This window comes from Mastomys coucha, unplaced genomic scaffold (genome assembly GCF_008632895.1).
Source record: "Mastomys coucha isolate ucsf_1 unplaced genomic scaffold, UCSF_Mcou_1 pScaffold6, whole genome shotgun sequence".
NCBI classification, from domain to species: domain Eukaryota; kingdom Metazoa; phylum Chordata; class Mammalia; order Rodentia; family Muridae; genus Mastomys; species Mastomys coucha.
Window position 1 is genome coordinate 106,072,883 of NW_022196912.1, and position 26,976 is coordinate 106,099,858.

The 26,976-nt window shown below is 42.6% G+C and overlaps 1 protein-coding gene across 2 annotated transcripts in view; it reads right to left on the minus strand.

Annotated features, from left to right (window-relative positions):
• Positions 1-3,417: 3,417 nt before the first annotated feature.
• The window catches only part of Sel1l (SEL1L adaptor subunit of ERAD E3 ubiquitin ligase), a 42,233-nt gene continuing 18,674 nt past the window's right edge, over positions 3,418-26,976 (minus strand). For both annotated transcript variants that reach the window (XM_031355433.1, XM_031355432.1), the window contains exons 6-21: positions 26,042-26,204; positions 24,300-24,353; positions 24,153-24,212; positions 22,309-22,390; positions 21,832-21,986; positions 21,071-21,127; positions 17,270-17,338; positions 15,155-15,232; positions 14,146-14,208; positions 12,751-12,838; positions 12,298-12,446; positions 11,524-11,689; positions 11,157-11,231; positions 10,360-10,532; positions 9,858-9,986; positions 3,418-7,591 (exon numbers count right to left, since the gene is read on the minus strand). In XM_031355433.1, coding sequence (XP_031211293.1) covers positions 7,382-7,591; positions 9,858-9,986; positions 10,360-10,532; positions 11,157-11,231; positions 11,524-11,689; positions 12,298-12,446; positions 12,751-12,838; positions 14,146-14,208; positions 15,155-15,232; positions 17,270-17,338; positions 21,071-21,127; positions 21,832-21,986; positions 22,309-22,390; positions 24,153-24,212; positions 24,300-24,353; positions 26,042-26,204 — 1,771 coding nt within the window. In that variant the 3' untranslated portion in view covers positions 3,418-7,381. The remainder of the gene's footprint in view (positions 7,592-9,857; positions 9,987-10,359; positions 10,533-11,156; positions 11,232-11,523; positions 11,690-12,297; positions 12,447-12,750; positions 12,839-14,145; positions 14,209-15,154; positions 15,233-17,269; positions 17,339-21,070; positions 21,128-21,831; positions 21,987-22,308; positions 22,391-24,152; positions 24,213-24,299; positions 24,354-26,041; positions 26,205-26,976) is intronic.

The following is a 26,976-nucleotide window of genomic DNA, read 5'->3' on the forward strand; positions in this document are numbered from 1 at the left end:
TAGCACTAGCTGAACAATCCCCAGTTGCTCAGCCTTTCAGAAGGTTGCTTCTTGGGCTGTCAAGAGAGACGTGGGAAAGAGAACGACATCATGGAGTAACCACAATCCAGTTCAGTAATGCATGCCGAGCACCTCTGTGCTCAGGCAGTGGCAGACATGTCTCTTAGAGGACACAGCCATTCTCCATTCATTTTTTCATGTGCACTCATCTTCAGATTTACTTCAGGGACTTGAACACCATAAAGACTGTTGAACGAAGGGCCAAAACAAAGACTTACAATCATAATAACAATACTGCTGTGAATCATGATATAAATATCCCCTTTTTCTGATGGTCTTAGGTAACCCCTGGGAAAAGGGTTGTTTGACCCCCTAGCTTGAGAGCCACTGCATTAAGCCGTTCAAGAGGGCTGGTGGAAGGAGCAGATGGGAACACAACTGCAGGCCGTGGGGTGTGTCCGAGCCCTCCCTCACACACCTGTCTCATGGTCCAGAATAGTGACAAGCAAAGAGCTGTTTAATAAAGCTAATAGGCCAGAGGGAGGCAACCAGTTTTTCTTCAGTTAACGCTGGGGTCTTCTCTCTGCTCAGGGCATTTCCTCTCTGTCAGCATCTTCAGGCATGTGTGTCTTCACCAGAACTTACCGAGCTGTATCTAGTGACACCGACTAGGTTCTGCCTTGGTTTTGCCAACCCAAGTTTATAGAAAATGTCAGTCTTGTTTTGATGGTTTTACTTTTAAGTATCAAATGAGGGATGAAATAGATACCAATGGGCTCTTCAAATGAAGAGAGGCAGCTATTTGTAGCTTCACTGTGGACTACTTCAGTTCATGTCAAAGTCAGGTCATAGAGACATAGCATACTATTTTCAATCCTTTCTGTAAGATGTGCATGTGCATGCATTGTGTAAGATGTTGACAAATAACACTGTTCAAATAGCAAGCGTAGTAAAGTAGCATGTGTGCAGGATGCCAGAGCAACTGTTCTCAGAGGTGAAGAACATGAGCACCAGCTCTAGCGAAGGCTCCCTCTGCTCCCCATCGCTGGCCAGATACAAAGAGCCAGGATTAGTGGGTATACATCTCATTTAGAACAAAAATGTTCATTGCTTCCAATTTTGTTAGGAAAAGCATAGAATGGTCAAGGTCATGGGGGTTCAGGGAGGGGAGTGGGGAAACCCAGATGGGTAAATTCTGAAACTCACAGCTGCATTTGCACAGCTCAAAATAAGTCTGCTTCCAAGAATGGTTTCTATTCACTCGTTTCATGACTCACTGAAATCTTGAATCATGTAAAACAGTGACAACCTCATTTTCCGAATTCAGAGTCCTTACTTGGGCCACATGGCCCTCCCAGTACTTATAAGACTCAGGAGAAGTCCTTCTCAATGGGAGGCTGGTCCTGTTGGGAGGCCAAGAGAAGGCAAAAGGAAACTGGGTTGAGCCAGGAGAAGTATTTCTGTGAGCAACATGGATGTTCAAAAGGTGGGTAGCTGGCAGACCACATGCTACTTAATTCATATAAGAAAGAAAGAATTTCTAAAAATAAAACTTAATACACACTTTGGCATCAACACCAAGTTTGCCATTACTTTTAAGTCTCAAATGAGGGATGAAAAAGATACTGATGAAACAAAGGAGGTTGGGGGAGAGCTCCTCAAATGAACAGAGGCAGCCATTTGCAGCTCCACTGTGGACAGTCCTACTTATTTCAGTCTATGTCAAAATCGGGTTATAGGGAAATAGCACGCTATTTTCAATCTTTTCTGTAAGAAGTACATTTGCATGCATTGTGTAAGATGATACCAAACAACATTGTTCAAACAGCAAGTTTGTCAGGTTATATTTTCTTTTCCTTCCTTCTTTCCTTCCTCCCTCCTTCCCTCCCTCCCCCCTCCCTTTCTTCCTTCTTTCCTCCCTCCCTCCCTTCCTTCCTTCCTTCCTTATTTATTTTTGAGACAAGGTCTCTCTTTGAAGCCCTGTCTGTCCTGGAACTTGCTGGCCTTGAACTTACAGAGATCCTCCAGCCTCTGAGGGCAGGGATTAAAGGCATGCACCACTGCACTCAACCTTTAGATACTATTGTATTATGATGAAATTAATCCAGAGAACAAACTGGCCTTAGGAAAGTTGGTTTTGTCCAAAATGGGACATTATCCACATACAACCAGTTTGGTAGAATTTTCAGGATCCACTTATGTTCAGTCTGCTTTCTAAGTTGTAGCTGGTCCAGGAACACATCCTTTTGGACTACTGGATTCTAAAGTGTTTTTTGTTGTTTTGCTTTTTAATTCTTATATTTCTGGGAAATAGAAAATGTTTCCTTCTGCATGTTTTTCATAGTTTCTACTATAGAAATGGTTCTATTTTTAAAATTGTGTGTAGTTTGTGCACCCAGAAAGACATAGTGGGCAAGGCCATGGTCGAAGAAGTCTGGGAAATGCAGATGGATAAACTCTCAACTCCATAGCTCAGCATCAACAAATTCCCAAGGTGATATATCCAATGTATGTTATTGCCCTCAAGGAAGCTAAAGGGCAGGAGCTGTAACAGCCAACGAAGGAAGACTGAAGGCTTCACTGTAGCGCCCAGACAGAAGTCCTGTTAGTGGTCCACAGCCTCCATGCCTAGTTCCAGCAGACATCAGAGGTTATCACTTGGATGTTTCTAACTTCACTTTTACTTTAGCCTAGGCCATTTTAGGTAGCTGTGTTCCTTGGAGCAACAGCTGAGATCTAAACTTTTCTTTGTGGCAGTCTATATTATCCAGACTCCTCACCCAGGATCTGATGTTGCTAAGCTGGACCGCTCTGCTTTTCTCACCTCTGAGTTGTCTGCTAGAGTGCTGAAGGACAAACCAGACTCTCTTCCAGCTTGCTTCTGTTTCTTTCCTAAGGCTAGAACCCAAAGCTTCTCACACTTCATTCATAAGCCCTCTCCCATTGCCACACGCCACATCCCTAGCTAGAACTGTGTGTAACACTTACTCTCAGCTAATGTTGTTCCTCTGTGTCCTCTTTATTGAGATCTTTTTTTAAAATAGGCTTTATTGTGCTGCATCTGTGTCTCTGCAAGCCCTCTTAAAAACTGGGGATGAGCATGAAGACATACTTTGGTAAGTTTATACTATAACCAGTGTAAACAGAGGTGTGCCTATTCCATACATCTCAGGCAGACTGAGGTCAAACACCAGGTTCTACAAAGTTACCACTTACTGGTAAATTTATACCCTCCCTAGGACAATATTCAATTAATTCATGGGAATCTGACAGATATTAAAAATGAAAGACAAATTCAAATTTCCCCAGATGAAAGCACTCTAGAATTTCATTTCTGTATTTCAAAAAAGGTTCACTAAAATGCTGAATCTTCCAGTTAAAAGCAAAGTCTGAATATGTGGCACACTACCACAGACAGATAACCAGAGATGAGATCTTTATTTCACAAGTTTCAAGATACAGTACAAAATGAATCTGTACATCTCTCTATTAACAGGATTTGTTTACACAATTATAATACACTTCACCAGCCGTTACACTGCATTCCATTAAGTATAAAATAAATTTACAAAAAGTCTAGTATGATGTTCCTTCATGACGTCAGCTTATGCTCTTTAAACACGTCCCTCAACATTGCTAGTGGTTATACTTTGATCATATCAACATTGTTTTTAAATAAAAGAGAAATAGTGTCAGATTGTTCACCAATAAATAGTAAAGAAAGAACATTTGAATGGCTCCCTGCTCATAACCAAAGGACCCTTCATACGCATACAAAATCGGCTTTTTAATGTGTAAACAGTCTCTTTAAGATATAAATCATTGGTATATGGAGTTATTTCAAATTTTCTTGAAGTTCCTAGTGGGTGAAGACACTTAGCTTCTTTTTCAAAGAACACTACCCATTTAAAAACCCGACAATACAGCATCCACCATTTCTCTCGTATTTGAGCAGTAACTGATGAAAATATTTTTTTTTTTTGTTGCATAAAATAGTTTTCTTTTGCTCTGGTTATTTCTTGCATATCTCAGGGCCATAATATTGTATAATATACTTTAGAATCACTTTTAAGTACCGGTGAATGCAAGCATCCTCTTCTTGGCAGGGAGGGGATCACTAGAGGCATCTTGTTTTGAAATAGACATATGAGGTGTTAGCCCAAACCCCCGCAAAGGAAAGTTCCGCAGATGTGATCAGTCCCTGGTGCAAATGCCACACACACACACGCACACACATGCACACGCACAGCACACACACGAGGAGTTGAGGGCTGCACTTGGGGGCCGACACGCCTGCTCCCAAGCACTAGAGAGCAAACCTGAGGAGCAGAGGAGAGAGAGCAAAGCCAACCATGCAGCCAAACAAAAGCAACTTCTCTGTAGAGAAGACCCGCCACCGGCTCCTCACCAGATCCCTGGAGGAGGTTTCTAATGCTTCTCCATGGTAGAGACGGTGAGTGATAAAATGTTCAGAAATTAATCTATCTCTCTATTTTTTTTTCAGAAGAATTACAAACCTTCAGGAATATCAAGATTTAGGACTTATACTTTTACATTAATCTAGTTTAGATATTAATAAATTTGGGGGAAAATAGCCCTTGTCCAACCTTTTTCTGTATTATCAGCTAGTAACTAAGAAAACCCAGAAATCAGAAACAAAAACTTCAAAAACGAAAATTCCACCTTTGTACAACCCCACAGAAGTAAAACTTGTGGTCTCTAGACTCTGAAATAGCTGGCTTCCCAACTGGGCAGGTGCACAGGAGAACAGAGGCTGAACAGAGAGCCTTTGTAGGCTGAACACAGACCACAAAAGACAGCAGCAGGGATGGGCTACAAGGAGGAAGGAAGCCACGCTCTATCTGGTAAATCTAAATCCTAATGCTAGAACTCCTGAATCCTGGAGTTGGCTTAATGTCACTGACATTAACTAGCTTTATTGCCACTTTATTCAAATGGATGCCATTAGTAAGTACTGTGCATTATTTTTAAGAGAAACACCAAACCCAATTTCTATTTGCTTAGATACCACATCCCATGAACAGTAAGAGAACAGGAGCAAAGCGTTTTGAGACCATTTATGAAAGAAGCGGTAAGAACTGAATTATTTGAAACATGCTCTCCAGATTTCTGGAAGCAAATGCCCCAGGCTGGAAACAGAAGGTAAAAGTTGAGGGAAGGGCATCTGCAGCAGTGACTGTAAAAAGGACAGCAGGGGGCAAGTCTGCTACATGAAGAACAAACCTAGACTGTCCCCATCCAGCCTTAGGTAGTGTATGCTATTTTAAGAAATATTTTCTTCAAGTACTCTCTGTGGGAAATAAGGATGGATGCAAAAATGTTGCTGTTCAGGAGGCTTGAGGTGGATGGCACCGGAAAACCATAGAGGCCACTGGCATTTTAGAGTTTCCCATCTTTTTATTTATTTATTTTTAGAGACTGGATCTTGTTGTATTGCCTAAGCTGGTCTTTAGCCCCTGGCCTAATGTGATCTTCCTCACTCAGTCCCCCAGGGACAGGGGACTACAGGTACACACCACTGTGCCCAGTTCCTGCAAAGAATGTAAAATCTGCCTTCTGAAGGAAGGGCCCATGGATTTCACTTACTGGGCCGAGGGTGGTGGGGCTGGGAGAGGACCCTGCTTACTGCACCACTCATAATCTAATCTTTAAGCACAGGACACCAAATAAGCCTTACTATGTACAAGTGCTGCCCAAAGCAACATTATATTTTTGAGAGGAACGCTGGCTGCCTCTCAAAGATCTGCCTCTCTGTGGCCACACCTTCAAAGTTGGAGGCAAATATCTTCGAGGAAAATATGCTTCCTGGGTTTCTCATAATACTGTAAGCACACACAAACATATATAACTTCACATTTAAAGCCTTCATGTTCAGTATAGATGAACTAAATTGATTTCTGATTACAATCCCAACATTCAAATTCCACCCACAAGTGATAAAGTCAAGTTTCATTGAAGACAGGGATTACAGAAAACAAGGTAAAGGTGATAATGAACAGGGGGCGTGAGCTCCTGTGGGTGCTGGCTGCTGAATGCTACCATTTGATGATTACACAAACCACAAATTCACCTTGGGCTTTAGTTCTTTCATAGGGTGATTATGTGAAGTTCTCAATTTTTGCTGTTTTTGCATCTTACTTAAGCAGGCAATGCTGAGGGTAACAGCTTTAATTTCCTAATGTTTACAACAGAAGGGTGATAACATGACAGCTACGCAGTGACTGACGTTCTAGAGCTATATGAAACCGTCAGAAATAAAAAGCCACCACCGCATACACAACGGTATACCCAGGCCTTTGTTTTTGCCATGCACTGGGTCTAACCTCTCCTCCATTATCTGAGTTTTAGTATTACAAAGGAAGTCACTACCAGCCATACTTGACAACAGTATTTCATATTTGAAGACTTTTGGAGGGCTGTCTGTTCTCTGTGTCATAAGAAATAAAGAAACCCGGGAAGCAATGCATCAACTGGAGGGAGGGTGTGTCTCAGATCCCACCTCAAGTTGGTTAAGGCTGTTTTCTGATTTCTCCATTTAGTTTAAGTTCATCCTCTGGTGTATGGACTAGGGCTCTGTATACTCAAACCAAGAAGCAATCACACGAGTAGTTGGGGCAAAGTCTTAAGCGAGAGCAAGGAGTCCGTTCATTGAGTTTTACTTCTACTCCACTGCAAGAAAGTGACGGTCACAAAGAATTCTTTAGCAAAGCCCTTCAATCTCTGAGGAAGAGAAGTCTGCTAGGAAGTGTCGCAGTCACAGTACAGGAGTCCGCTCGATAATCCCTTTTAAAATGAGAGTGCCAAACATATGAACTTGCATGTAGACTGGTTAAATTTCCCACTTACTGCATTTCCCAAACACCCTGAAGACGTCCTGCTTCACTTGTTTTGCTTTTGACTTAAAGGCAAGTTTTATTCTCAGACTTAAGCATGGTTTTAGGGTTAAACTTGCAATGTACTGGGTTTCCCCAGGTTGTCAATGCTCAGGACCTTAGAAGACATGTAAGAAGTTATGCACATCAACAGGACGATAAAAGGTCTCTCAGGAAAGACAGGGTACAGTAGACATGACTCGAGTGTCTTGTGCATGTTTGCAGAACGAAGAAAGAAAAAGAAAGAAAGAGGGAAGCCACTGAGAGTTGTCATTCCGTATGGCACTGAAACAAACATTCACTGTTGTAGCTCTGGGAGAGCTACTCATCCCTGAAGAGGAAGGCAGCAGGTTCTCAGCAGCTTCTAGGATCCACCCCTCCTCACGCCTCTTCCAGGCAGCGGCTACCGTCCAGAGCCCAAGGACAAATGCAAGTGTTGTTAGCAAGCAGCTCCTTAGCCGTTCCCGACCCAGGTGAGTGTGTGGCTGCTACTGCGGTGGCTGCTGCTCTGCTGGTCCTTCATGCTGGGGGGGAGCCGGCCGTGGCCCTGGGGGCCTGGGAACTGGGATGTCCTGGTGCTGTCGCTGCCTGTAAGCTATGACTGTACCCAACAGCAGTGCAATGATGGTCATGAGGTAAAGGTCCCACTCGGGTCCCAAAAGCTGGTCCATATCTAATTGTGTGAAGAGATCTCGAATCTTAATGAGAACAACACAAAAAGCATTAGTACTTCAATGTCAGTGAAAGAACTCTGCAAGTAGTTACTTAACAGTAGACACAAGCATGAGACTTTGAAGAACTAAATTCTAGGACACTGTAATGGTTTTTAAACCCTTCTTCAACTGACACCCAGAAGGGTGTGTCTCAAGAACTAAGCTCGTGTTTCCTAACAGCTGACATCAGATGTCTAACTGCTCTTTTCATCAGAAATCTAATTTGGCAGTTTCCAGCTCTTTCTTGAGTAGATATTTGAAAGGATCACTGGGACAATAAAAGACTTTCTCCTCCCCCAAATCTAAATCCTGGCATACCTTTAACCTGTCCACAGGGACAGCAGGACAGACGAGCAGCCTGCTCTCCTGACAGCCAGCTGTGCTTCTCCTATGGAACTGACAGCTACAGGACCAGGGGTCCACTTGATGAACAAACACCTCTTTCTGGTTGTTTTAACTAAAATGTATACCATTTTACACAGAAATTTGAACTCACAAGTTACATTCCTAGTCTATGAGATTTTGAAAAATTATACCCAAAGAGCTCTTGTAATTCACATTTGTAGGCACAGGTGCTAAATTTTGTACGGAAAAAAAATTCCAGGAAACTATTGTGTTCTCTGAGAATTCTGTGTCTTTTATCCAGTCTGACTTCCTTCTCATCAGTACTTCTTTCTCTTGCATGTTTTTATGGACTGGGATTGCTTTGCTCTTTCTTTGTCTCAGGTGGAGAATCTTACTGTCCTCTTTGTAGATCTGTATAAAAAAACAGCAAAAGACTCTTCTCTATGGTATGTTGCCATCTTGCATCCTAGACTGCACTCACTGAAGAAAAGTGTAGGGGACAAGGGTCTGGGACAGCCCTGTAGAGTCTGAGAGCCACCTCCTGTTGCCTGGGATGAGACCCAGCACAGGCTGGGCACTACTCTGTCCTCACTCTCAGCTGGTATTTTGTATTTTGGCAGAAAGTATAGCACACTGGCTCATACTACCAAGAACTGCAACAACTGACATTATACATATGTAAGAATCTAAGGTATCCTGGGTTCTGGGAATCTGTGTGGAGGATCTCAATACTGTGGTTTAGGTGGCAAAGGGAGAGAAGTTTATTGTTTATGTTAGTGTGGAAGAAGCATTGCTTACTTTTAATTCTGCAGAAGGATAACTTGAACCTGGTGTTGGGTTTCATAGTATCGAATATATGAAAGGTTAATGGCTCCAACAAGGACTCCGGGCATCATAGTGTTTACAGAGCAAAATGCTGCACCGATTAATCCATTATCAGAGAATATGGGGACAGGAGGTGTATTGGCTGGTTTTGTGTGTCAACTTGACACAGGCTGGAGTTATCACAGAGAAGGGAGTTTCAGTTGGGGAAGTGCCTCCATGAGATCCAGCAGTGGGGCATTTTCTCAATTAGTGATCAAGGGAGTAGGGCCCCTTGTGGGTGGTGCCATCTCTGGGCTGGAAGTCTTGGGTTCTGTAAGAGAGCAGGCTGAGCAAGCCAGGGGAGGCAAGCCAGTAAGGAACATCACCCCATGGCCTCTGCATCAGCTCCTGCTTTCTGACCTGCTTGAGTTCCAGTCCTGACTTCCTTCGTGATAAACAGCAATGTGGAAGTGTAAGCTGAATAAACCCTTTCCTCCCCAACTTGCTTCATGGTCATGATGTTTGTTCAGGAATAGAAACCCTGACTAAGACAGGAGCAAAATCTAAGTGGTAGAACCCAAGGTCTCTTACATGTAAGTCTTGTTTCTACAGCTGGTAGTTTTGAAGGGAGTAGGTAACCTGCCTCCTCTTTAGGTTCCCTCAGCCTACTTAAGCAGCTGAGGCTCCATTAGACAAGAGGCTCTGCCAGCATGATTAACTCCTGTGGCACTGAGAACAATCAGACATTCAGGGAATCAGCTCCCAGGCCTCCCCTCCAGCTTACTCTTCTTACGTACTGGTTTGAGTTGTTGCCAGGAATCTGTCTGACCTAGTATTTACTACTGTTTCAGAGTGTCACAAGTTAAGTCTGTTTTCCCTGATGCAAAAAACACCGGCACCAGTGACATGTGCTTTCGTGTCAAGAGCTCTGAGAAATGCCGCCTGAAAACTGTGCTCCTGCCTGCTCAACAGTTTACCCCCGGGGAACTCATTTGCCCTTTCCCTGGGAAGACTGAGAGACTCTGTGCCCCAACTTTTAATCTCCAGGCCTAAGGAAGTGACATAATTTGTATTTGTTAACTAAGTGACACCGCTCACTTACGTTTGCTTCTCGTATGTACTGTAAGAAATAGACAACACCTAATTTGCAGAGTGCGAGAAACACAGGTACTTGTGCATCGGGGCTAGCTTCAGCTGCCATGTCATAAAAGCGTTTTGCAAGGTGAATATCCTATGGGACAGAAAGCGAAGGAAATGTTTCAGAAAAATTTGTCTTAACCTTTCAAGATTCTACCTAAAATTAATATCCATTACCTAAAGGAAGACTTCAAGCTTTACCCAGGTAAAATTTAATTATCTAATTAAATGATTTTGAAAATTTAATAATTGGAAAGTGTAACTCTTTTCCTCTAATATAACTTCAGGTTTTATGTGTGGACACACTGGACCCAGCCACACTCCTAACACATCATATTACTGACCTGGAGATTTCCACGAAAATTACTAGCCTGGTCTGACAGAATTCCCAAAGCACTGCTTTCACCCAGTGCAGGCGTCTGTCTCCCGTTGCTGCTCAGTACCTGCCAGCTTTGACGCCCACTCACCTGTTTGATGCCCAGGCCCTTCTCATGCATGTAGCCCAGGTTAAACATGGCTTGGGCACTGTGCTGCTGCTCAGAAGCCAGGCGGTAATGAATAAATGCAGTCTCGTAATCCACATCAGTGCCAAATCCATAGAAATGATAGTCTCCAAGTTTAATTCTAGCCACAGTATAACCTGAAATAAAAACCAAAAATCAACTAAAGCTGCTGAGAAAGTGTGCTTAAAAGAAATTAAAAGTTATTTTTAAAACATTTGTATATAAAACAGAATTTTCACTTGTAGTAGATAAACTTTAGAGGATCCCTGAGCCAAGTTCTAACGTCAGTAAACATTTGAAGCAGACATTATCTCTTCTCAGAAAGCACATGGCAGGCATGGAGAAGTCAGTCTGTTTCACTAACGCTACCATTCAAAGGACCATGCTCCACCTGCGACATTTAATGTAAAACACCATTCAGTGTGAGCACTGTGAGACTGGAGAACGAGAGGCCTATTGTGGAGAGGAGTATGTGAGAAAAATACATTAAAGAAAGAGCAGGGAAAGCTGTAAGAGTTCTTTTCCATTTCAGGTTGGTATTCTAGTACACTCTTCAGTTATCAATTAATACAGTCAACTGGCCTGAAGCTAAAAACCAAGTGGTGATGGAAACATCCATCAAGGACTGGCACTTCAACCACTGACCTAGGAATGAAGACTGATCATAAAATAAGTAGCAGTGTCTGATGATGTCCATGAGAGACGAAAATCAACATAGTAAGAGTCCTGGGTAAGACTCATTCTGACAGTTAGCCACTCACCTTGGGAGGCGGCCCTATTCCAATGCAGCAAAGCTCTGGGGTAAGTTTCATTTTCACCTACAATGGTTGCTTCTCCTACAGGAGAGACACGAAACAGAAGCCAAGTGTTTTCCTTTGTAAGTTAGGGTGGAACACAGAAAATACTAAATCAAGACAGTCTGGGAAGGAAACAAGTGTTAGAAAACGCCAGGTTCAAAGGGACCCACTGGGTTAGGATAATACTACTCCCTGGAGCAGGTTTTAGCCTGCTGGATATTGAAACTAGTCTAGGGACCTGGGGTGGAGAAAGGGGAGTTTGGTATTCCCTTCATTTTGAAAATACATTGCTAATGTGGTTAAAGCTTCAACAGGACTACCGTGGACTTACTCTGGTCGAGGATGAAGGCTGCGTTGCTCTGTGCCACCTCGTAGCCCTGCTCAGCCAGCAGGAGGTACTGGACCACTGCAGCATTGTAGTCCTCGTCCTTATAGCTGTTGTAGGCAGTCATCAGTCTCTCTGACCAGCGACCTCGCTCACACACGTTCTTAAACAACTGTGCAAAGAGGAAAACGACTTGTATGTGCTGGAAAACAACCTTTGTATCTCGGCTAGGGGTGATTACTAAGTCTGCTCCATGACCTGCTGGCTTTCCTTACTCTTTAGAAGCAAACATACAGTAAGAATAACGGCAACCCGCAAACTATTTACTGTGGCCAGGCCTGTTCTAGCGACATCTGTGTATTACAGGCATCAGCACATCATTCTCCTACCTGAGAAACTTTTGAGGTGAGTTCTATTAAAAATCTCAGTTCACAAGTGAGGACTCTAAATAAAGCAAAGAAAGATTTCCAAATGGTGCCAAGCCTTTACCAGTGTCTTTCGGATGGCAGGTGTGAGAGCTAAGGGGAAGCAGTCCTTCAACGTACTCTTTGATTCTAGCATCATCTACACTGACCATTGCAAACACTGTTTCTTACAGGAACAAATAGGTAAGGACAGCAGTAAGCACAGATCTCCAGTTTCTTCCCTCAGTGTTCAAGGCTAGTGAGTGGAGGAGTCAGCTTCTACATGGAAGGAACCAGGTCCAGGGAACTGGAGTGCAAAGGGCAGGCCTTTCCAGCATCAACCCATCCCTACAGACGAGATGCAGAACAGCCTCACCTCCACCGCAGTGTGACAGGATCGCATCACCCCTGTGCCGCTGGCGTGCATCTGTGCTAGGTTATAGAAAGCCAAGATATGGCCTCCTTGAGAAGCTAAATTAAAATACTTCAAGGCTTGCTTATAATCTCTCTTGACTCCAATGCCATCTGCAAGAAAAACAAACCAAAGGCAAATGAAAGGCGCTGAGCAGTCTGAAACAGGATTTAGTTAAGCACCAGAGAAACTTTAAGAGGAATGAAACCACTGCAAGTCAGAATTCTTACCCAGCAAAACATGCCAATCTCACCAGTGCAGATTAATATCAATGGTAATGAGAAACGAGATGCATAAGTAATTGAATTGGTAGAGTATGAATTCCCCAGAACTGACTCCCCGTTTCTTTATCTTAGCGCCATCTAGTGGAGTCCGGTTGAGACTGTTCCATCTGTCACTCACTCTGATGATACCTACTGTAGTACATAGAGCCAAGCTGCAGCTGCCCGTCCACCCAGCCTTGATCAGCAGCTTTCTGGAAATACTTGAGTGCCAGGTCATAATTCTGTAGGAGGAGATTTCAAATGGTAAGAAAGTATCAAAGACTGATACAAATGGAAGCACAGAGCCACTCTCTGTGTAAACAAAGTATACATACTCTTAAAAAAAATTAAAAAGAGCCATTTTTTAATAAAACAAGCCCCCCAAACCAAAAAGCAAATAAGAGTTTTGTGAAACAATTCATGTTTGCTCTCAGAAAGCACAAACACAAGAAGAACACTAGAGCATGAATTAAGAAAAACTCTTTGGGGATTGCAACTTCATAGGAAGAAAACAATATCAACTAACCAGTCCCCCCAGAGTTCCCAGGGACTAAGCCATTAACAAAGGAGTCCACATGGCTCCAGCTGCATATGTAGCAGAGGATGGCCTTGTCATGCATCAATGGGAGGAGAGGTCCTTGGTCCTATGAAGGCTTGATAGATGCCCCAGTGAAGGGGAATTGAGGGCAGTGAAGTGGGATTGGGTGGGTGGGTGAACACCTTCATAGAAGCAAGGGCGGGGGACTGGGAAAGGGGATAACATTTGAAATGTAAATAAAATATCCAATTAAAAAAAAGAAAAACTCTTTTTACTATCCACTTTTAAGCCTTATTTTTTCTCATATTAAGTAATATTTTCTCATTTGTTCCCTTCCTGTGTACATCACAAGATGCAGTTTTTCAACCCCAAAGGCCTATGTAACTGTAGAAAAACTTAAAAGACATTACAAAACAAAAATACATTTTGGTATCCTAATTACCAGGAGTCAAAAGTATCAACATCTTTTATGTTAGAAAAAAACCTATAGATAAGATTTTTAAACCCAGTCCTTAGCTTCAAACACAACAATGTATGTTGCTTGGAATAGCATCACCATTCAGTGGTGTCTCCCCTGAGACCAGGGCCAAGGACAAGCAAGTGCTTGCAGACACAGCACGGCCCTTTAGGAGGTTACCGGTGACTGGCTATGAGACAGAAACCTGACAACTAACTACTAAGGTGGCTTATTAAGGCTCACTCTTTGGAGCCACTGAGCTTACAGTGAAGAACTGCAGAGAAGAGAGGCAGAGGCTGGAAGAAGCAAAGGGCAGAGAGGAAAGACCGAGAATTCTACCCCTCAGATGGTCCAGAGATGGCGCTGGCCTAAGGACACAGGTAGGTGAGGTGTGAGGAATAAGCCAGCTCAAGAGACAGCAGGAAAGGCTGGGGATTGCTGCAATTGGATGGCTCCACTAAGTTGGATGGTGAGCTGGTCAAGGGCTACCTCACACCAGCACTGGCCGACTGCTTCCTAAAGCCAGCATGCCACACCACACACCACACACTTACAACTTGAACACCTCTTCCGTAGAGATAGGCCATTCCAAGCCCGCTCTGTCCCACTGGGTTGCCCTGTAAACCAGAGAAATCACACAACAGTGATAAGAGCTCATTAAAACACAGGGGGAGGATAAAGGACTACAAAAGAAATAGTCTGAAGGATACTATATTTTAATTAGTTTCCAAATAAAGACAAACTTTTTCTTTCTAATCATATTAAACATAACTTGACTTTTAGACACCAGTGTGCTGTCAGTAATTTGGTTTCAAAGATTAAAACATTAACTGCCTTTAAGATCAATTCTTGCGATCTGACTTGTGACCATCAGTACCATGAATCTGTGACACAAATGTAACTAACATTACTTCACCAAAATTAAAAGCAGGCCCCATGTGGGGTAATTATGCATTGGTGCTTTCCTGCCTATGGAAGAAGGAAGGACAATGCCGTGGGGCAGAGCCAGCAGTCATGTTAACAGCAACAATGCTGCCTGGAGGTAACGATTCCTAAGATTAATGCAGTGACACAGAGCAAAGTATTTCGAAATGCAAAACAGAAAATTCTAGAATTCACTCAAACTCCAAGGAAAGATGACAACTTAAAGGAAAACACTCAAGTGCTATTGTGATGCACAGTAATCTATAGCTGAAAAGACGTCCGTAAGTACTCAGGAAGCAGACAGGGTTTTAAGTATCCTATATGTATTTTTTTTCTGGGTCAAAGAAAGCCCAAGTTGTGTATTATGGCTATCAATAGAACTAGATTATGGATGCTTTTAAACTCCAAATTGTAGTACAATCTGGAAAACAGCCCCCAATTTCAGCTGAGGCAGGTAATGTAACTCCCAATTTCATGGCTAAGAACTAATACTCTCTGGATTGGGGAACACTAAGCTAATGACCAGTACTCTCTGACTAGGAAACACTAAGCTAACATTCACCCAGTTGGCTATGACTAATCCTTCAACATGTCCACGCAGTGAGCACTAGTAACAGCACACAGGTCGGGAAGTCTTACCATGTCAGCGGCTTTCTTAAAGTAGTGAAGTGCCGTCTCGTTACTCTGAGGTACGATGTCACTTCCTTCAGAATACATCTGGAAAACAGCCCCCAATTCCATGTGGAGTTGACCCCAGTCTCTAGACAGTGTTTCTCCTTCTTTTTTCCTTTTCACTGTTATTAGCTTTCATGACATTGCCCCATAAAGTTTACAATTCTTCATAGGAAAGTGTAGAATTGAAAGCAGACTTTTATTGGTAAATATATACATATTTTAAGTATTTGGTATTCTATTAAATACATATATTTGAATATATAAAGCAGGTTACTGGCTGTCTCAAGAAATCTTAAAACATTTGAAAATTACATTTGTTTATGTATATGTGCTTATGGGTAGGTATGTAGGTAACATGGTACATGTGTGGTGGTCAGAGGACAACTTGTTCCTCTTCATCAACAGTCTGGGTTCTAGGTATTGCTTTTATTTGCTGAGCCATCTTACTAGGCCAGGAAAAACAATCTTTAACCCATGGCAGTCAGGTGGCTAATGATTTGGCTGAGACCAGACGACTGATCCCATCCTCAGTACAAGCAGACTTTCAAGAGTCACAAAGTCTGCTTTGCCCTTTCCTCTACCAAGCTGCCCCAGAACAGAGTAAATGGTGCGTCTGGGGTTAACAGATAGCTGGGGAGATGGCTCAGTTGGTAAAATACTGGATACAAGCATGGAGACAGAGCTAGAACCCAAAGCCCCAGTATAAAGAAGCTGGGCATGATGGCATGCACTTGCAGCCTCAGTGCCTGGGAGGTGGATGGATTCTAGAGGCCTGCTGGACAGCTAACCTAGAGCCCGCTGGACAGCAGACCTAGAGCCCGCTGGACAGCTGATCTAGAGCCCGCTGGACAGCTGACCTAGAGCCCGCTGGACAGCTGACCTAGAGCCCGCTGGACAGCTGACCTAGAGCCCGCTGGACAGCTGACCTAGAGCCCGCTGGACAGCTGACCTAGAGCCCGCTGGACAGCTGACCTAGAGCCCGCTGGACAGCTGACCTAGAGCCCGCTGGACAGCTGACCTAGAGCCCGCTGGACAGCTGACCTAGAGCCTGCTGGACAGCTGACCTGGTCTACTTGTTAAGTTCCAGGCCAATGAGAGAGACTGTCTTAAAAGTAAGGTGGATGATATCCAAGGCAGTTTTCTGGTCTCTCTCTCTAGGCACACACATGTGCATGCATACCTACATACACATAGTACCTGTGTGCAAACACACAAAAACAACAAGTAACTAAAAAGTTATTTAGCAAGGTATAAACAATAATGACTATAGGACCAGGTAAGGCTTAAGAAGCAAAGAAAACAAGTGGCCAGCAGTGCTTCGCATCCACATACTATACTAAGGAAACAGCACTAACATTGCTTTTAGACATAGGATTAATTAGTAATTTAAGGAAATTTATGTAGAAGTGTTGGGAATAAAACAGACAAAGACAAAAGGAAAGATGTTGTGATGTTCACTACTGTAGCATCAGGACCACACAGTTCATATTATAACAATGGAATGCTTGCATGGAATGTTCCAGCTCCCAGTTTGCTGGCTGGGATTATGTGGTGAGTCTGGATGAAATTTTCCTATACGTAAAATCCTTGGAATCCACCTGAATTTCCCTACTTTATGATTAGGCTACACATAAACAACTGTCAGATTGCACTGTTTTAATGTTAAAATTAATGAAAATGGAATTCTTCCCCGACACAGAATCTAGTCATTAGCTTTCACATGTAAATGCTTTCTTGCTCCACAGAAAGTCTACACTTAGAGGGGCTCACAGCTGCCATACTTACGACAATGAAGAGATCTGCAGACAAATGCTAAACACTCTCTCCCTCCACCGGGAAAATACAGACAACTGTGCTTCTCAGTGAAACCCTGTGTATCACACAGCACAACCCTCACCTCTGCGTGTAATAGATACAACACCAGGAGCGCACAGTGAACACATGTAGGAGCCAATGCTACACTATGTCTGAGTTGTCTGACAAAGTAATCTACACAGCATTTACCTTAAGACAGGACAGAACACAATGAACTGAGAGTTTTATTGTGCTGTTCTATGAACAGCTGCAGGTGCACAGTACCTTTCCCAGGAAGGCCATAGCATGTGAATTGCCAGCATTTGCTGCTAAGTTGAAGTAGTCAAACGCTCTCTGTGAAAGAATTATAAGAATAATTATTTTTTAACAGAACTCTTTTCAACAAAACACTTATTTCAGGAATATCTGGAAACATTTTTTTTTATTTATTAAAGCGGTTTTAAAAACAAGAATATTCATCAGGATTTCAAACAGAATTTTGTATATCTAGAAGTTTTATAACCACAAAGAAATGGTGTTCCCTAAACTTCACAGATAAGATGATGTCTTATTTACAGGGGATGTGAATAGGCATCAGGCATCTCTACTTCACTAGTCTACTGTACTATTGGTACCTGTGAGAAAGGAAAGAAGCTAAGAGGCAGCCACAAGGCGTGGGCATATTCTAAAATACAGCTCCCTTTGTATAGTGAGAAAGTCTGGGGCTGTGTGTGGAGTCCATGACTAAGCACTGTGTTGAAGACACTGACCACCGCCCTCTCAGCCCAATGCTGCCATGGCTCACTTCTGTTATGGAGCTTATACCCCTGCCTGTCCCTTGTATCTCTTGATGACTTACCTTCTTCCCTTTCTATTCTTTTTTTGTTCAAGTATACTCTCCTTAATCTGTTATTAAAAAAATATACCAGGAACTACAAAATGCATTTTTTTCTTCAGAGTTTCAGCTTCTCTTCAATGGGACCACCACAGGATTCTCCTTTCTACAAGCTTGACTGGCTTTCACCAACTACTTCAGAAAGGAAGCTTGTTAAGGACAATCTTCTCATCACTAGTCCAAGTCTGTCATCTCACTCCACCCCCATGCAGCACCTGATGCAGTCTACCTCACTCTCTTGGAAGTGTTACTTAGCTTGGCTTCACATGCCGCTCTTTCCTACTTTCCTTAGCCCTGTGTGTACCTGCACCATGGAAGCCACGCTTGCTAACCCTTATTCTATCATCTGCCTCTTTACAATCAAGTTCTTCAAGGCTCAACTGATGCTCCCATTTTCACTTTATATTCTCCGAGCAGCCTTATCATGCTTCACATCATCATCTACATGATGGCAGCATCTACATTTACACTTCTAAGCTCTGAACAAGTCTAATTATGGAACTCACAAAGTCATAATGAGTCCACCTGTTAACTGCCTGGACCATGGTTCTGTTTTATATTACATTTTCTCTCATATGAACATCTGAAATATTCTCCACTTTGATTTCCCTGATTGTATTTTGGGATTCTACTAACTCACTTTCCCCATGGTAGTAAAAGCCAATGTTTTCAAATCTGAGCATGCTGGCTCTAAGAGTCCCTTGAAATGCAGAGGTTAAGCTGACATGAGCAAGCACTGACTGTCTCAGAATTACTATGTCCTATGATGCCAGCACTATGAGAATACCAGCCCCTCTCTTCTACCCATATTCCTTTTGCCCTGGAATGGCTCAACCTCCAGGGTCAATATACCACCCTCTTCTCCCTAAAGAAGTCTTTCCTGTCAGATGGTTTCTCCCTTCCCTAACTTATTATATTCCTTGATTCTGCTTTTAGTCAGCAATCACAACTTTAAAAGCTTGATATTTGATGATGTAAGTTATTTAAAAAGTAACTAATATTCCACAGAACTTGAAACTCCAGTAAGGGCAATGACTAGAGCTTTCTGGCCAGTGCTGTATTCTGAAAACCTGGCAGTGCCTGGCACATAGCAGAAACTGCAATGTTTGTTGGATGAATGCTGGGAAATCCTTTCTTTCTTTTGTGGAGCCAATGAAACAACCTTCCACTGTACAGCTGCTTTACAGGCGTACAGAGCACACAGCACAAGAGCATTCCCAGTTCTTGCTATGCAAGAGTTCTGGGCAAAGCCCCTCAGAATCCTGCTCTCCAATTATTTTTGTAAGTAGCAGCATCTAGCATACATTTTGGTGACCAAGAGACAATAGCAGCTGCCAAAAGCTGCCCAAATAAAGAAAACCCACAGGTGTTTGGTGTATGTGGTAAGTGTATTTTTGTGATAATTTAGTTCTTAAAGTTGAGAGGACACAGTATATGAAATAACTTTACTTGGTATAGTTAATTAGTATGATAGCAAAATACAAGTTTTACGAGTTTGACAAATCCTTCTTGAGACCTTACTACATGCTTGGTTCTGCTGGGGTCTGGATAGAATGTTAAACAAGGTACACATGGCTGTGCTCTCTTGGACTTAGGCTCCAGCCAGGAAGACAGGTTATATAACAAATTGATCCACATTGGACAAGAATCACAAAGAGCGCATATTCTCAGGCATCTTTTGTCATATGTGACCTTTTCTGGAGTGGGGATGGGGCTGACAGGGAGACATTACAGGTTGGTATTGAGTTCTGTAGGCTGGGTAGGAATTACCACATAAGCAAATTAACTGGGGTGATGGTCACCACAGACTGAGGGGACATCCCTTAAAGTCATGAGAAAGAGAGGCTCTCGATAGGTTGAAAGACCTTAGAAACTTCTGTGTGCTTGTGCCTTAGACAGCAAGGGGCTGGAGGGGTACAGAAACTGGGATGGGGTCTTGGAGGTCATGTTAGAGGGCAAATCTTTAAGCTATTGGAACCCACAGAGCACTGGGAGTTTTAGGTGAACTGCAGGATGGGTGCTGCGTTTACAGAGACACATGGATACCTAGAAACTGCAGGTGGCAGATGATTCAGACAAGTGACAGGTGTCAATAATGGAGAGAAGGAGATGAGTCATCTTCAGCACAGAAAGTAGATACAACTTGGTGAGTAGCTATAGATTAGATGGGAATAGTTGTCTGCTCTTCATTTCTTTCTTTCTTTCTTTTTTATAAGATTTATTTATTTATTATATGTAAGTACACTGTAGCTATCTTCAGACATCCCAGAAGAGGGCATCAGAACTCATTATGGATGGTTGTGAGCCATCATGTGGTTGCTGGGATTTGAACTCATGACCTTTGGAAGAGCAGTTGGCACTCTTAACTGCTGAGCCATCTCTCCAGCCCCCACTCTTGATTTTTAAGAACATTTCCCCAGCCCTAGAAAGAATCCTTTAAAAGGTACTCTTTTTTATGGCTTCTATTTTGGTTTTTTTAAAAAATTAATTTTTAATTATGATTATTTGTGTGTGTCTGAGTATGTGTCTGTATACCTGAGTATAGGTAACTGAAGGGCCCTAAAGTGTGTCAGATCCTCTGGAACTGGAGCAGGTAGCTGTAAACTGTTGACACAGGTGCTGAGAACAGAACTCAGGGTCCTGTAAGAGCAGCACGTACTCCTAACTGCTGAGCCATCTCTCCAGACCAAGAGGTGTCTGAAGACCCACTTCTATTATATATTTAACAGCAACAAAGAAGTCAAGATGCATTTGTATGTGTGTTTGGGGGAGTAGTAAGAGGTAAGTTGAAGAGTAATAAAGTCTGGGGCTGCAGAGATGGCTCGGCAGTTAAGAGCACACGCTGCATTCTTCTACAGGACCTGAGCACAGTTCCCAGTACCCACATCTGGTGGATCACAAGCACCTGTAACTCAAGCTCCAAGGTGTCTGACATCCTTTTCTGGTCTCTGCCCCTGCTCACACATGGCATACAGAAACAGGCACACCCAGACACACCCAGACACAGTTATAGACACACACACTAAAAGTAAATGAAACTGGCCCTTCTGTGGTCTATTCATGTGTTTATCAGCCTTCAGGCAGGTCATGAGAGTTCGCTCCTGACAGGTGTTGATGAGCCTGACTAAGAACATACACACAGCACCATGTTTTGCTACAATGTGAAGAAAGCCTTACAACAGGGTGGATACCTGGTGATTCTGTTCTACTCCACGCCCTCCATGCAGATGCAGCTGTCCCAGACCAACCTGAAAAGCAACAAAAATGATGCAAAAGTGAAAGTGAGCATCTGTCATGCAATTAAAAATCAGGCCAATAGCTGGCTCCAAGAAGGCTCTGTGCACTAGTCAGGCTAGAAGTCCAGCCTTTAATCCTGAGTATTTATTCTGTTGCAATTATTTTAAAACTGTCAAGAGCTAAAAAGATATGCTTTAAAATACACAGCATTCTTTTGTGTATGTATACAGAGTTTATGAGTGTATGTTCACATGTGTGTAAGGACACACGTGTGCAAGTGTATGCAGGCGGAAGCTGAGGTTGATGTCAGAATTCTTCCTCAGCTGTTCTCTATCTTATTAATGGTGGCAGGCTCTCTCAACTCACCCATGAAATCCCCAATAAGGCTACCCTAGCCAGCCAGCTTGCTCTGGGACGCTGTCTCTGTCTTCTCAGTACCAGCACTACAGGCAGGAGCCACACTCCCTTCTGTGAGCCTTAAAACCATTCTTAGTACCAATTCCTTATTTCTATATATCCCAAATAGCTACTACTATAATAGGAAAAAAGGTGCTGAGAGTGTAGGATTTCTTCTGCTAAAGGATCCACTGGTGGTTCTAAAACAAAGCTAATAATTACTCAGAGCAAAGACAATTATTACTTACAGCTGTGGGTGCTTGCCCTCCCTTCCTGGATTAAGTAGACAGTGCAGTAAGAAATCCCCTGAAGCACACACCTGTGCTTGGACGTCACCCTTCTCAGCTAGGAACTGGTAATACTGAATCAAATCTTCTTCCAGCATCCCACTGTTCATTCCTGGGTTTTCCACTTCATCAGGCAGCCGTATTCTCTGGACTACAGAGCCTCCAGTTAGGGAGATATCACTAGCAACTGATGGAGAAGGACAAATTGGGGTGTGAGATGAAATCAGAGGAGCAGGTCTACTGCTGTAGCAAGCAGACGCTGACAGACATGGTGCTATGGTACTCTTTCTGTAGTAGTCAACAGGTGACAGCATATTAAGACATTAACAAATTTGATTTCCACTATGAAGAAACTTTAAGAATAAAATGTAAAAGAAATGTGTTTCTTGATAGTTAAAAGCCTACTGAAAAGAGTCACTTTCAGTATTTAAACTACTACAACCAAGACATATATATTTAAAATTGTGTTTTCCCCCCTACAGAATGAAAGAGAAAAATAAAACAGGTACCATGATTGGCAACAAGACGATAATGGGTCAGTGCCGACTCACAACTCTGGAGCACTCCAATACCAGCCCAGTATCGGTAACCCTGTAAGACAGCTTGGAGTGAGACTACAGCACCACAGATTCTGTAGGGCCAACCACACTCAAAATCTGACTCTGCCGTCCTCTGATCCGTGTACTCTAACAAGAAGTCGATAGCTAAGTCCCAGAAAAGAACCTTCCTAGAGTGACCAAATGAGTGCCATGAGCTTCAGGAATGAGGCATGGACACAGTCCTTCCTCATCATTTCCACTCAGAGCCAATGGCTGCCCTGTTGTGGGGCAGTGTGTGGCAGTGGTCTGCTCAGGTAACTTAAGCTCAGAAGAGTATTTTGGCTCTGAGCCTCTGCAGGCAATTTCTGCTTGCAGTGGGCGGAAGGAGCTTGGCCCTGACTAACTCCTGAGTCTTTATAAGTTCCTGTTTCAGTCACAACCCCTCACAGCTGCCCCTGCAAGAGATGTGTGCTCTATCAGGCAGACAATGCCCCAAGCTCCCAGCATCCTAGCTGGACCCTACCCCAAGTCATTTGACCACAGCATAGCCAGGCATGCCACACCCCATACAATATAAGGGGCGGTTTGACCCCTCCTCACTCTCTTGCTCTTCCTCCCTCTCTCTTGCTCTTTGTCTCTGCTCTCTCTCCTCTCTTTCCTGCTCTTTGTTCTCTTCTCTTGCCTTCTTGCTCTCTTGCTTTCTTCTTCTCCTTTCTCTCTCTCTCTCTCTCTCTCCTCTTCTCCTTTCCTTCTCTCTACTTGACTGGCCTATTTTCTCCTTCCTACAATAAAATATCTCATTTATACATTGCCTCCTTTTTAACTAACACGCGCCCTGCCAGCAGGCCTCAGCACCAGGCCCTGCCTTTTGGTACAACACCTTGTTGTAGACTTGATCAGTGAGAATGAGGTGAGTGTGCCAATACAAAATCTTAAACTGGCAAATTGAGGAAATGTGTACTGGGAGCAGGTACAATTACACTAGTAACAAATGACCATAGAATAATGAGGGAGGGCGACTGATTGGTTATCCAGAGCATGAAGCGGAAGGAGCTGTCTGGACTCAGCTGTGCTCCTGGCACAGCTCAGCTATTTTGCTGGATTCCTATCTGCCCTGTGTATCAGCTCCCAGCATGCTACTCTTTAGGCTAACTCTGTCTACCCACAGTATCTAATCTGATCCTGATGATCACTCAATAATTGTTCTTGAGCTTATCTATGATTTACACAGCTGGCTGGACTACCCTTCTCAGTGCTGTCCATAACCAAGTGGAGATCCCTTCATGTGCCGGACGGGTTTCCTAATTTTAGTTTCATGTCCACTAAGTCCAACTGTGACATTCCTGTTAACAAGGAACTTATATTCATTTAAAACATAGTATCCATCATGCACCACATGCCATGTGACCTATCCCAAAGTGAATTCGTAAGAAACTTAAGCCACCTAGCCACAAAAGGTTTTGGTGGAAAGGCCTGTATCTCTAAGCCGCATGAGAGGTCCATGCTATCGGCTCATACATGATACTTGTATGTGTCCATTAGAGGACAGGTTTTCGTGTAGTAGGACATCCATTTAAATGCAAAATCTATGATGATCTAATCCAAAAATAATTCTGATAAATAATTCCAATTTACATATATTTTTATCACATGTAGACTCAATGTGCTATAACCATTAACAAGAATCTGGTGAATGTTCAATTGAGTATTTGATCATAAGAGAATCTCACAGCAAAGCTAGGAAACTTACAGCTACTGCAAACATAAATTTTACCATTTAATGTGAGTAGTCTTAGATTAAAGTTCACACTTACCAAAATCATATGGGCTATCAGGTTGCCTCCAAGAGCTCCAAAAGTATAATATACAAGAGCCTGTGAGAAATCAGATACACAAATGAGCACAGGCCAGTGCTTACTCAATTCCAAATTGAATGTGCAGTAAGACTTCAATAACATTACCTTTGCCTGACTTGAATTAACACCAAGTCCAGAAGCATAGAGAAAGCCAAGACCCTGGGGTAAAAGGAGAAAAGTCGGTGAGGACACATACAGCTTTACGCACTGAGAAGAGTCAGAGATCTTTAAATATGAAGACTTGAGGACAAGTAGGCAGGATGGTTCAGTTAGAGCTGGAGCAATACATTCAGCCTTTTAAAAACTTTTTAAAAAGTAGCGAAGTGCAATTTTAAACAACTCAAGGTGAGCTGGAAGGTTAATGGAAAATTAAGAAGGTATTAACTAGAAAAACAAAGCCAACCACACTTAAACATGGTTTGTACTTCATTTATTTTAGCCATTATAAGGATAAAACACCTTTTGTGATATTATGTCAACATATTTCTTTCTCTGTAGGGAGGAATGAAAAGAACAAAAGTGTTCCAAGACAATAGTGTCTAAGCAATCTCAGGAATAAAGAAACACCAAGTGTGTGTGTGTGCACACGTGCGTAGTGTATTACTAGGAGATTGGACCCAGGGCCTTGCATATGCTATGCAAATGATCTTTTTCTTGACTATATCTCTAGTCCCAATATATATATATATATTTTTTTTTATTTTATTTTTTTTGGTTTTTCAAGACAGAGTTTTTCTGTATTGCCCTGGCTGTTCTGGAACTCACTCTACAGAGCAGGATGGCCTCGAACTCAGAAATCCCTCTGCCTCTGCCTCCCAAGTGCTGGGATTAAAGGCATGCGCCACCACCGCCCAGCCATTCATTTCTTAAAGATGTCAATATTGGGCTGGAGAGATGGATGGCTTAGCTGTTAGGTGTGCTTGCTGATCTATCACAAGGACCAGAGTTCAGATATCAGTACTCATGTCAGGACACTTACAAACATCTGTAACTCCAGATCCCAGGGATCTGATATTGTCCCCTGGCCTCCTAGAACACCCATAACACACCCATAGCTCACATAGCATGCACATACACTCATATACTAACAGACACACATATACATTAAAAAAAGTTAACTTTAAGGTTAACTTTAGAGGAAATATGATGATGAAAAATTTCAGGTAAAGCAAAATTTCTGCTCTGTAGAATTGCTCTTTATAGTTCACTCTCTATAGATTTAATAGTGAAGAACTACAAAAGAAATTGTGGTAAGATGTAGCTCCAAAGTTATCTTCATTGACCATAAACCTTCTTAGATGAAGGAAAATAAGTATCCAAGAAATTAAGTAAAGTGGTATGTTGTCATTCAGTCTTTCTATAGTTGTTGACAGGAGTCGGGGTTCAGAGAACACACTGCTATGAGAATCAACTAGTGCTGGGTACTGGAGAGAGCCTGGAAAGAGGGCTCAGCAGTTAAGAGTTTTGTGCTGCTCTTCCATTAGACCCGAGTTCAGTTCTTAGCACTCGCGGTACTTGCCTCCTGCACTCTCAAATGCACACAGACACACACACACATTCACACTTTATAGAAATACAGGGGCTAGAGAGATGGCTCCATACTGGCTGCTCTTCCAGAAGACTTGGGTTTGATTCCCACACCCACAACCACCTATAACTCTGGTTTCAGGGGACAGGACATCCTCTTCTGATCTCCTCGAGTCCCAGGAACACAGGTAGTGCACAGACACACAGTGAGGCAAAACATTCATACACATAAACACCAACCACCTCAAACCAATGCCAACCCCAAACTCAACAACAATAAAGTGCCATGTACAGAGGCTTTCCACTGAAGTCGCACTTACAGTTTGTCCTTTGGGAGAACCTTCCTCAGTCAGTTTCTCAAACATCTCTTTTGCTGCTTGGATATTCTGTGTGAGATAATCACCAAACAAGAGAGCATAGGACACTCTCTCCAGGGCTTTGGTGTGATTCATGCCTGCTGCCTTTTGAAGGTACCGATATGCTCTTTAAACAGAAGCAATCAGACAGAGAGTCAGCAGTGGTTTTAGAACAGCCATTAAATGTTTTTTCATTGCTAAATGAAACATACTTTTCTTATTTTATAATAATAAATCTCCACACATTATCCCTACTATCTCGTGTTATTTATAGATGTAGAAAACATGCTGGATAGTTTGATTTAGCTAAGGGACCAGCTTCCCTGATGTCTAATATTTTAAAATGATCTAGTTACACTAACAATGAATGAGAAATCCAAAGAGCAGGTTAACAAGACTTACAGTAGAAAATTATAATCATGTCAGTAAGTATTCATATACTCGGAATTTTCTAATTCTACACATAGACTAAGAAAACCAGCAGAAATCAAATAGACATAAAATATTAGAATTCTTTTGGAATGTTCCATTCTAGGTGAAAATTTCAAAGCAAAACCAAAAATCAACAATTCTTTTTGTTTATTTTTATGTTTTTTTTTTTAATCTGAATAGTTTATTTACTCTTAGGTCTTAGAACTGACTAAAACTTTAATCTACTATTGCCATTTTTCTCATTCAGCTTTATGGTCAATTTGTATAATCTTTTCATTCTGATGAGTTAAAGTTTGCCAAAAACACTTGAAGGCTTCCTGCCGCAGGGCTAAGATGTCTCTGTGTCTCTGGCAGCACAGTCTTAGGAGGAAGCTCAGTGACTGCTGCAGCGAAGCCTGTCTGAGAGGGGCATGGGCTGAGAGGGGCATGGGCTGAGAGGGGCATGGGCTGAGAGGGGCATGGGCTGA